Raw genomic sequence first — 12,051 nt, forward strand, 5'->3', positions numbered from 1 at the left:
AAAATTAGAAAAATAGTTGTAGTTGTCATGTTTAGTGCGTTAAAGTTACAGATACCTTCAAAAATAATTGGGAAAGCCCTTAGGGAAATTACAGAATACTGATAAATAATTTCTCTCTTGTTCATAAATACTTTGGAAAGAAATCAGGTACTGTTTATTTGCATATTATCTAATCTAAATTTCCTATCATTTAAAACCTGACATGCTTTAAATATATATATATATATATATATATATATATATATATATATATTTAGGATAATCCTCTGGTTGCTTAAAAATGCCAGAGCCTTCCGAAGAACTGTTTTTTAAATTACACACAACTGAAGTCTTCGGTCAAACCACTTCCCACTCAGAGTTTTATTTGCCCTGACTGAAAAGATGAGGTTCAGGATAAATCAGGGAGATACCGACTGAATGACACACTGTAAACAAACACATGTCCCATGTGTTATCAAATCATATTGTCCAGAACACACACGTGACCCTGAACAATTGATCATTTGCTAACCGTTTTAGTTGTGCTGTTAGTCTGTGTGTCCTATATTAACACACTGGGCTAAATATATGGTGTGGTTTGCTCCACTCCTATTTTTATGAAAGGATAAGGGCATTCATTTGTCGTCTGGTGTTTTGTAGTTGGTTGACAACAACTGTTATGTGTTTGTCTAATAATGGCTACTGCCCATTGGTCCGTGAGGTGAATGAATGCAGCTCAATGGCTTTTTCATTCACAAAAGCACACCACTGTCTGTTTCAGAATGACTGTTATGAGTTTTTTGTACGTAGGCCACGGTGTGCTGTGCGTCACACTGCAGTGATGGCTTTGTCCACGTAAGTGTCCTAATCGGGAGGTATGTCAACACCGAGCATAACCAAAAAATTGGGTTACGGCCTTGACAAACAAAAATAAACCATTCTGTGCATCTAGCATTTATTATTATTATTTAATTTAATTCCTGCGATAATATTAATCTGCTAAAGTAACTAGCTTAATAGAAAGTCAGGTATTAATTCAGATTTAAGCCACAATATGCCCGTGGACATGGTCAAAATATATTACTAACAAATATACCGAGACCAAGATTCCACAGGTTCCACAGAGAAATTAGCACATAAAGATTTGAATAGCTTCCCTGAAAAGTCATACTTGATTTAAACAGTAAGAAAAAGAAAATCCTTAGAAAAATGTCCTGAAGAAAATTACCAGTACCTCTTCTGTTAAGTTTACGTTTTTTACTTCAACTCTAAAATACAACATAATGCAATTCGTCATTTACAATACAGGTAAAACACGTGAAAAATCAATACAGATAATTCCTTCACATTAACAGTACATCGGGCCCTATTTTTAGGGATTGTTCTTATATTAAGAGTGTAATCTAGAAATCTAGAGAACTCCGCTATTTTAACCGGTGTAACGGCCCGTGTCACTGCGTCGCCTGTCAGTGACGTCATATCCGCGTTATCCTAGATTTCCGTAGAAACCATGGAAACACCAAAGACACTTTAATATATATTGTGTTTTATTAGACATGAGCAACTGTTTGGATACTCTTATCGACAGAAAACGAATCATTGTTATATAGTTCAACACAGTCTTACTGTTTGATTCTTGGTTTCTTGATTTACCGTGAGTACCATGTTTATACCATGCCTCAGAGGCAACACTATTTTGTCATGTGGCTAACATAGCAAAATCAGAAAGTGCTTTATTTGTAGAGACAATAATATTAATTAATTAAAATTAATTGCGTGCCATTTAGCAACATAAGTCATCCAGCTTTTGTTAATATATTATAATATCGATCTAGGTTACTGCAGTGTGCAACAAGCGTCTCATACCAGCCGCTGAGCGAACGCAGAGCAACGTTTTAACATAAATTTCAACACACTCTAGTATGATGGTTTGGACCAAATAAACAGTGCTTTGTTACCCCACAATTTTAATTAGTCAAATAAAGTGACCTGTGTGAGTAGTAACTCAGCACTTGCGGCTGTTAAAATAAAATAATGTGAATTTAAGTGACCAAACGTAACTCACAAAGTTTAAGTTCGGGGAAGAAGGAGGTGAACGTGACATGTCATTTTAAAAGTAACTTTAATCAAAACATGCATAAACAATGACTGTCCCAGGCTTTCGGCCCCGCCCTGCTTCATACCACAGTAACGTTAATAAAACTTTAAAACATTACCTCACCCATGAACATAATTTCTGCCCGAGTCTGGCTGTGGAGGAGAATACGAGAACTGCCATGATTCCACACTCCTTCACGGCGTCATCGTGCTTGAAGCTACACCTTTGTTATTGTTTCGAAAAATCGACCTCTAGCGGCAAAACTTACATACTGTGCCTTTAATAGAATATGTCATGACACTAAAGACACTAAAACCACTCAGAACACCTTAGCAACATGCTAAAATACTGTCACAACATGTTAGAAATATGCTAAAATCAACTCATAACACATTTGCAACATCCAACATACCTTACAAACAAGCTAAAACAACAACAACAACAAAAAAAAAACCTTAGCAATTCAATAAAATTCCCAGAACGCATGAGAAACATGCTAAAAACTCTTCAGAAACCTTAGCAATATTTTTAAAATTCTCTCAAAATACCTTAGCATTGGTAAACTTTTTTTGTGATGTTTGAATCTTTCCATTGTAAAGTGTAATTGGTATCCTCATGGACTAAAAGACTTTTTTGCTCACTCTGATGTTATCTTTTTCTTTTTTGCACACAAACGGCCACATTTACATGTGGTCACCAGCACCGGCTATCGACAGGTGTGCGTGCACATATACAAACAGCAGGAGGAAATGTTTTCATGTTGTGATGTGTTGGAGAACTGTGAAGCATTCAGTAGTAAACTAATAACAGCAAACAAAGAGGAACTGAACTAAGGGCTGGCTCTATGAGGACCATCTTACAACACACTCTTGCGACTTTATACTGGCCACATTGTTCCTGTGTCAACCAATTCCGACGCTCTTATTAGACATTTCAGTACTTGGTAGACAAACCTGATAGGCTATAATATTTAAACCACCATACAACCTTTTGTTTTCTAGTAGAGGTTATGTTTTTTCCTTTGTTATCCTACATTGATGAAATGATTCTAGTGGAAAAAGTTGTCTTGCTCTTTTAGAGGAAATAGACTAGAAATATTGCTGACTCATCTTGTACTCATGGGTGTGTCCAAATTTTACTCCAATAAAAAGGCTGATACTCTCTTGCAAAAGCATGTAGCAAATCATCATGATTTTGTGGGCTATGCTTTCTTAAAAAGAAAACAAGCTCTTTGATATGTCTCGCCCCAAAAGTCGTTTCAACTGTGCTCGTCGAGTGGTTTCACGGGGTCTTTAAACGTAGCAAACAAGCTGAGGTTGGTGTTTAAAACCTGTGGCTCATACTCATTGACTCATAACCTTCTGACCGCTTACTTCATTCACTCTCAAACCTCATCCTTTTCTTGCGCCTTCATACTTCTTTCACAATAACTATTTTTTGTTACAAATAGTTTTGAGCAACACATAAAAAACTATCCATAGAATCATACCAGTAAGCAGAAGTATTACTTTCACACTTTACACACACATATATGTAAATAACATAAACACAATTTCACCGGCAACTTTATTAGGTACACCTGTTCGACTGCTTGTTAACGCAAACATCTAATCAGCCAATCACATGGCAGCAACTCATGCATTTAGGCATGTAGACATGGTCAAGATGATCTGCTGAAGTTCAAACTGAGCATCAGAATGGGGAAGAAACATGATTTAAGCGACTTTGAACGTGGCATGGTTGTTGGTGCCAGACGGGCAGGTCTGAGTATTTCAGAATCTATTGGGATTTTCACGCACAACCATCTCTAGGGTTTACAGAGACCGGTCCGAAAAAGAGAAAATATCCAGTGAGTTGCAGTTCTGTGGGCGAAAATGCCTTGTTGATGCCAGAGGTCAGAGGAGAAAGGCCAGACTGGTTTGAGCTCATAGAAAGCCAACAGTAACTCAAACAACCAACCGAGGTCTGCAGAAGAACATATCTGAACGCACAACACGTTGAACCTTGAAGCAGAAGAGCTACAGCAGCAGAAGACACACAGGTGTCTCATACTTTCAGATGTCACAGGGGTTGAGGGAAGGGCACTTGGGTTATGTTTAGAACACTCATAGTATGCGGTATATGTATACTGTGCAGAGAATGACATGAGCAACCATCCATAATGTCCAGCTACATTTGCCAAAATATGCATGTATTAGTATCCCACAATGCAGTGCACTCAACTTGACCTTCCATTCCTAGTGTAAGCGATAGTGTTAGTGATAGTGACATGAAACTAGCACAGCTACTTGCTTTGTCTATTGGAAATCGGTTACTCTAGGGAAAAAGGTCAGTTATATAGAATATCAGCCATTTTTGAAATATTTGACCGCTGAATGTCAAAATTGACCAATCAGAAACAAGTATTCAAGCTGTGTAACAACCAATTTATTTCTGAGATGGCTAATACTGGGCACCTAATGTTTATAGTTAACGCATGCTCTTAAAAGATAGTCAGTCAGTACGCTGTCAAACACATAACCACTACTGTCCAGACACAGCCTGTGTTTAGTTCTAAAGTTAGCCGTTCTGCCTTTTCAGTATTTTCCAAGGTACTTTTTTCCAAGGACGCTGCAAAGTTAAATTATTATGAGCCTGGCTAAATTGGCGTCAAAAATGGGGTCAAAAACGAACCAACTCTGTGTTTCGCCTTCCGGCCTATCCAGCGGGTCTATGTTGAGTGCTCTGAAAGCAGTTGGGGATGGTGTCACAGCGGGTCTCTGGGGCTGGCTGTGAGTGATTCGGGGCAGGAGGGCTTAGCTCAGAGCTCAAGAGTCGCTTAAGTTTTTACAGTCAGTGGCACTGGGATTAGACATTAATAGTTCTTTAAAGAGCTGAAGCAGATTGACGCCGTCACCTCACACAACCTTAGCGGTGTGCAGTGCTTACACAGCTAACACTAAACGGTCTCTGCTTTTACCACTAAACCCAGTTTAATGAAGTGATGCAATCCTCTTCAAGAGTGAATGTGATATTATTAACGAATTGTTGCAATGTCACTCACGGGACTGTTTACTAAGAATCTTAATGAATATAGATTTAAACTATTTCTGTCAGTTGCCATCAGAGTATTTCTGCCTAAAATGAACCCTAATGGGTACTATCAAGTTGTTGTGAATAAAGGCTCAGTAATATCAAATTCTGATTAAGTAATAATGTGGTGTTTTTTGTTGTTGTTGTTGGTTAAATCAGCAGTTTAGTGACCATTTGTGTTGTGGTTTTATTTTTTGTCTGGTCTTTCTTTTTTGTTTAGTTTTTTCTTGTGTTTGGTGTTTATTTGTCTAGTCTTCTTTTGTTTTTGTATACATAACAAAAACTCGGATACAGTTGTGACAATAGTGAAAATGGATGGTTCTGTTTGTTGTTGTTGTTGTTTTGGTTTTTATTTTTTGTATCCAAAAGTACTCCAAAACTGATGGTTATGTTTTGGTTTGTTTGTTTGTTGTGTGTGTGTGTGTGTGTGTGTGTTTGTGGTTTTGTCTTGTCTTGTCTTGTCTTGTTTTGCTTTGTACACAGTTGTAACAATAGCAAAACCGATGCTTTTGTGTAGATAAAATGCAAATGGAATCCGTAGATGTTTTCCCCTTTTTTTCTACATTGATGAAGTGCAATTCTGATCAATTGAAATACCATAAAATGTAATAGAATATGACACTCTTATTTTCAGCTGAAAGAAATCTCAAGATTAGGCAAAATATGTAATCCTGCAAGAGCCTAAGGATGTGTTGAACATTAATGATGGGTGTGGACAGTAAATGATGACCATCCAATTCTGTGGAAAAATTCAGTTCTGCATTATTTAGCTGGTGTGATTTTTATATTTTTTTTGTTTGTTTTTTTGTTTTATTCATCGGCCCAAATTATTTCACAGATGAGTATGAGTATGGTTGCATTTTTTTACACCGTTTTTGTGCGTGTTTGTTTATGTCTGTGAATGTGTGTGAGTACACAGCATGTAGGGAACTCCAGAGTTTAGCGTCTGCATGTGTGTAAAGCGCCTGTGTATCTTGTTTGTTCAGGCCTCACGGTTGTGGTTTGTGTTCACTTCCGTTGCTAAGCATACAGTGCTACACATGTTGGCTTCTCTTCATCACACCTGTGTGTATGTGTGTGAGAAGAGAGGGTTAACTCTAGGGCATTGGCTGCTATCACGGCTCCCTGCGGCAGTGTGCTGTCGGGAGTTTAGTTTCCTCTGAGTCTTTATCTGTGTCGACTGTGACCATCATTATGAGCTGCTCTGGGTTGTATTTGCTGTTGTTTTCTGAATGGTTCCGGTGGAAGAGGTGTGTGTGTGTGTGTGTGTGTGTGCGCGCGTGTGTGCCGGAAACCGAGCCTGTGTAATAGCTAAAGGTGTATGTTGCAGACTTCGTGCATTCAGTCTCTGCTCCCTAATGAGAATATTTGCATCTCTTGTAGGGTGAATTTTAAAGGGTCATCAACACATTATGAAGTCATATTTCAGCCCAAAAGAAGAAATTGTATTTTGCATGCTGACAATTAAGGTTATTTTTAAGACTTAAGACTTTCTTTCGTATTCTCTTTTCGCAACAAAAGAAGAACTCATTATCACTATAATGCCTATAATGCATTAATGATAATCATCCTGTTTTGACAATATATAATATCAGCATAAATAACATGCAGTGAAATAAATATATATATAAATATATATATTAGTTTTTGTTTGTTTTTTGTTTTGTGTTTTTTTTTTAAAACATGTACTGAACATTTTATTTTGCATTATGGTAATGAGAATAATATTTTGTTTTTGTATTACAGAAATGAGAATTTGAGAGGAAATTGTTGTTTTTTGATTATTTGATATAATAATTTTACACTTAGTTTTACAAAATGATACAGGTCATAAAATAGGCTGTATTATTTTTATGCGAAATACAATTCTTAGTTTTTTGGGGTTTCTTTGCAATGAAATATGACATGCACACCTTCTTAGAACATAAGGTTTGTCTCTACTAAATAAGAACTGCTGAATCGCATTTTATGAATGGCTTCATTAAAAAAAAGAGAGCTAGGCCTATATTTTGTGGTGATTTTAGAAGAGACTTAAAACTGAAAGCTGCAAACCACAATAAAGAATCCAGAGTATCTGAAAATATAAATTTGAGATAAAGTTATAAGTTGCTTTTCGTGTTTATTAATTGTTCTTGCATTCTCTAGCTGGTCATCCTGGTTTGACGTGGTCTGGATCAGTTATGGCCACGTCGTCCCTCTGACACTAATATGTGTGGTTGTGTATGTGTGTGTTTTTGAATTTGATCTTTTGAATCAGCGCTCTCCTGGAAGCCCCAGTGCATGCTGGGAGGAAGTTAATGCTTCTCGTCTGTAACCACATCTTAGATGAGCTCCATGTACAGCGGCCACATCCGCCTCAAGCCTCTGCACCACCACAGCGCTCCTGCCAGTGTGTGCGCGCGATAGTGTGTATTAGTGGCCGTACATCGCCGTCCCTACAACTGACAAACCTCTATATCCAAACGCGATGTTTAGATGTACCAAAAATAATTTTACGTTATTTTCTAATGATCTAACGCAGAATGTCCTTAGGCAGCTTTTATATACATTTAAATTTCTGGGAAAACTGTGTCCGTAGCTCAGACAGGTGCCTTCTCACACGCATGTTATTCTCCTCTCGGCAGGTGAAGCAAAGAATCTGGGTCCGAGCTCGGGTCCGAACCGTCTCCGTGACCTCTGCACCTTCTGTACAATCAGTTTGGACCAGGAGGAAGTATACCGCACAAAAGTCTACGAGAAGAGTGTAAGGTGAGATGGTGAACACGCATAAGCACACAAACATCACATGCAAACTACGTGCTGATGTTGATGATATTTATCTTAAAAGAACAGCACTTCTCATATATGTGGTTTTCATACTGCTTCTCAAAAATGCAGGTCTACATTTTTTCTTTTTTTTTTTCTTACTCTGTTATGTACACCCGTAATTTGAACAAAAGCGGAAAGACTGCGCTTTTATGTTGTTTTCATCCATCACAGTAGTTGCTCAATATACCATATTACAAAAATGAACTAGATTTAAAGAAAATGTGAATAGGTTTTAACTGACCAAACCTTGCCGCTAGAATGCTATGCTGTAAAACTTGGTAACCCACAATTGTTACCCTAATTTTTACCTGATCTAACACTTAAAGGAATAGCTCACACAAACGTTTAAATTCTGTCACCATTTACTCATTCTCATGCTGTTCCAAACTCATAAGATTTTGGTTAATCTTTGAAACACAAATGAAGATATTTTTAATGAAACCTGAGAGGTTTATGCCCCCCCCCCCCCCCCATTGAAAGTCTAGGTAACCAAAACTTAGAAGATTCAAAAGGGTCATAAAGGCATTATAAAATGAATCCACATGAATCACGCGCTTTAATTCACCCTGAAAATGAAAATTCTGTCATCATTTACTCACCCTCATGTTGCTTTTGTTTTTCTGTGGAACACAAAAGAAGATATATTGGAAAGTGTCTCACAATTTTTTGCTCGTACAATAAAAAAGGGAGTCTGAAGTTATTTTGGACCCCATTGACTTTCATTGTATGGACATAAACAGTCAAACGTTCTTCAGAATATTTCTTTTATGTTCCAAAGGAGAAAGAAAGTCACACAGGTTTGTAACACCATGAGTATCCCTTTAAGGTATTCTGAGTGTTTTAGCAGGTTGCTGGGGTGTTCTGGGTGGTCAAAACACTCCAATCCCAAGTCTCTGAGATAGTTTTCTATGCAAGATTTGAGACATGAATGGTGTGGGAAATGTGTGCTGAGCTTCAATACTTTAATTCAAATTTTGACATTACTAAAAAGAATTTTTTACATTATACTCTTAAGTAGACCTTCCACTCTGCACCGGATTTGCCTTGCCTGATGGTTCATCTTGATATGAGACGTACATTGTGTTTGGCGATATTACGTTATGTACATTTTCGTTTGCAAAAGCGTCTAGTCATTGAAAGAGGCACATTTTCTTTCTCACACTCTTTCTGAAGGCTTTTCCTCTCGTGGTATTTCACAACTGTCTTTTCCCCTCTGTTCAAAGGGCTCTGTTGGCTGTGTCTAAGGAAGGGTGTCCACCTACGCGTTCCCTCACTTTTCTCTCTCACACTTGCTATCTAGCACTTCTTGTCTTTCGTTCACACACTCGTTTGCAGTCAGTCTTTCTTCACCTCTCCTAATCTTTCTTTCTCTCATCTGGCTTATTATTAAACACTTTCTGAATTTGAGGCTGTTCATGTGTGCCGTGTCGCCACGTTTTCAGTATTTCGAGTCGAGTGCTTTACCTGTAGCAGTGTTGGGGAGGTCAGAATCTGATCGTGTGTGAATGTATGTGGGAGCGCATGCGCTCTTGAGTGCGTGGGCTATGAGTGTGTAATTTGTGTGTGTGTGTAAGAGAGCTGGAGTGTGTGTGGGTGGATGAGCATTCTCCTCTCAAGTCTCAGCAGAGGTATTTAACTGTTGCAGTCACACAGCAAGCAGTAATTCTTTTGCATATTAAACCTTTTGGACATTTCTTTTACTCTTTAATATGACATACAGATATTAACATCTGACACTGACCCCCAAAAGTATTTGGACACTTGAGCAGAATAACCACATTTTGTAGTAACATGATCTACAGTACTATCATTGAACTTGAACAACCAAAAAGTGTCACAGTTCTTTTTATTTTAATTCTATCTATTATAATTGATAGTTAATTTATTTAATAATTTATCTGTTTATATAGGTTTGTTTTATAATTTAAACCGAATCTAATTGCTTTAAGATATTTTGGGTGAAGTATTGTGCACCCAAATATCTTTTTTATCATTGTAATATTTGTTTGATAATTTATGTAATGCAATGAAACTCATACATTTCTAATGGTGTCTAAAGTGGTGTCACAAACTGTGTCAGTGACATATAATAGGGCATATAATTAGATTGTTCAAATTTAATTTATTAAACATACAATTTAATAACAATATTATATTATTAAAAATATTTTTTTTTAGGTACCTATGGTTATTTTTTTATTTTTCCCAAATTCTTTTAAATGGTTTAATTAAATTTTAATAATCAAAAAGCTGTCTTCTCAACTGAATTCATAAAACATAACAACTAAATTATTTATGTATTTATTTATTTTTAATTTTACAATAATTGGGCCGTATGAAATGTTAGATTTGTGTGGGTGTTGTGTCTTTTAACTTAAAGCATTAACAATTTAATTAATCTTTTAAAATGTAATCAAATGAAAAGTAAACCATTTTAAAGTTCTCCAATTCTGAAATATTTTTCTTTTCTGCTGACATAATCATGGCCGTGTGAATATTACACATAACTTTAGATAAGATAAACAAAAAAAATTGTAATTTTTTATACAAAATGTAATATCTTTCTCCTCCTCTAATGCACCCAAATGCAGTTTTGTGTTTGGAGTCACTGGTGTGGTTGTGATTAACGGTCTCTGTCCTTTGCTTTAGTCCGTTCTATGGCGAGGACTTCTACTTCGAAATCCCGCGCCCATTCCAATGCCTGTCCTTCTACGTGTACGCCAAGACCATGTTCCAAATAAGGGATCTACCTGTAGGTCAGTATCTTTCGCCCTTGTTTTGTCTCATGTACGAGACTAATGCACAGTGTACATGTCAACTAAAGACTGCGTATGTGTTTGTAGGTAAAGTAGCCATCAGGAAGGAAGATCTGTATAAGTACTGCGGGAAAGAGAACTGGTTTCACTTACAACCCGTGGATCCAAACTCAGAAGTTCAGGTGAGTGAACATTTAGATGGCATTGAAGTTATTCAGCACACAAACACACCCAACAGAGCAACACATGAATACACAGCCTTACTTCCCTTCTGTGGTTAGTCTCCAACCGTGGTTTTGGGCCAATCGGGTGAGTTTATGATTACTCATTGCCTCGCTATACCCAATGAGATCAATGTATGATTAGTCAGCTCTTATATGTGGTCCAATGACTTGAAAGCAGATGAAGGCCTAACTCCACATCCTGTTTTTGTGTATGGTGTATGCACAGATCTGTTTTGTACACAAGTATGGTTCACTATTCAGCAGAACCGGGGGCAGTGGGTGTGGATTAACTGTATCAGAAACAAAAAGTGTTTACGTAAAGGAATTTGCGTTTTGTAAAAGTCTGTTTTGAAAAAGAAAAAAAGTACAATGGAGGGCAATTTCAAATAGCAGTTTGCCAACCAAGGAAATTAAACTTAGCAACCAAGATTTGCATAAGTGTTTTTTACATTTGCATGTGTATCGATAACATCGGTTTTAATTGAAATTTAGCAATATTTTGAATACTTGCAATATATTTGCGACGATTTCTCTATGTAATTAAGTGGCACTGTGAATATTGTACAATTTTAATTGGCTTTTTATTTGTTTGTTTTTAAACGGTGTCAGTTGGCTAGTTTCTTGCAACTTGCAAGATGTTTTAGTAGCGATGCTTTAAGACTGGAATACACTACATGACTTTTGCTCAGATTTTTGCCCCGATTTGCAGTCTAGAAGAGTCGACAATAGTTGCTGAAAGTGTGCACCAGTCTGCAGATTTTGGACAGTGGGAGTTGACAGACTTTGCAGAAAATCGCGTAATGTAAGATGGGCACAAACTGATTCCATCATTCCATCAAGTTGGAGCATATTAAAACACGTTTGATATTTTGAGTCGATTTTAGAGCACATATCGTAATGTATGACGCGTTGCTACTGAAGCCGAAGCTGTCCTCTATCTACCAGTGTTGCAAATACACAATAACAATACAAAAGTAAATTAAAGGGATAGTTCACCCAAAAATGAAAATTCTGTCATTAATTACTCACCCTCAAGACTTTCATTCATCTTCAGAACACAAATGAAGATCTTTTTGATGAAATCTGAGAGATTTGACCCTCCGTTGACAGCTAC

General features: G+C 37.1%; 1 protein-coding gene across 1 annotated transcript in view; it reads left to right on the forward strand.

Annotated features, from left to right (window-relative positions):
* rasa2 (RAS p21 protein activator 2) overlaps positions 1 to 12,051 on the forward strand; it is a 44,256-nt gene that overhangs the window by 2,458 nt on the left and 29,747 nt on the right. The window contains exons 2-4 of the mRNA XM_084125200.1: positions 7,774 to 7,897; positions 10,607 to 10,713; positions 10,801 to 10,895. Coding sequence (XP_083981326.1) covers positions 7,774 to 7,897; positions 10,607 to 10,713; positions 10,801 to 10,895 — 326 coding nt within the window. The remainder of the gene's footprint in view (positions 1 to 7,773; positions 7,898 to 10,606; positions 10,714 to 10,800; positions 10,896 to 12,051) is intronic.

This window comes from Abramis brama (assembly GCF_963993115.1).
Source record: "Abramis brama genome assembly, chromosome: 9".
NCBI classification, from domain to species: domain Eukaryota; kingdom Metazoa; phylum Chordata; class Actinopteri; order Cypriniformes; family Leuciscidae; genus Abramis; species Abramis brama.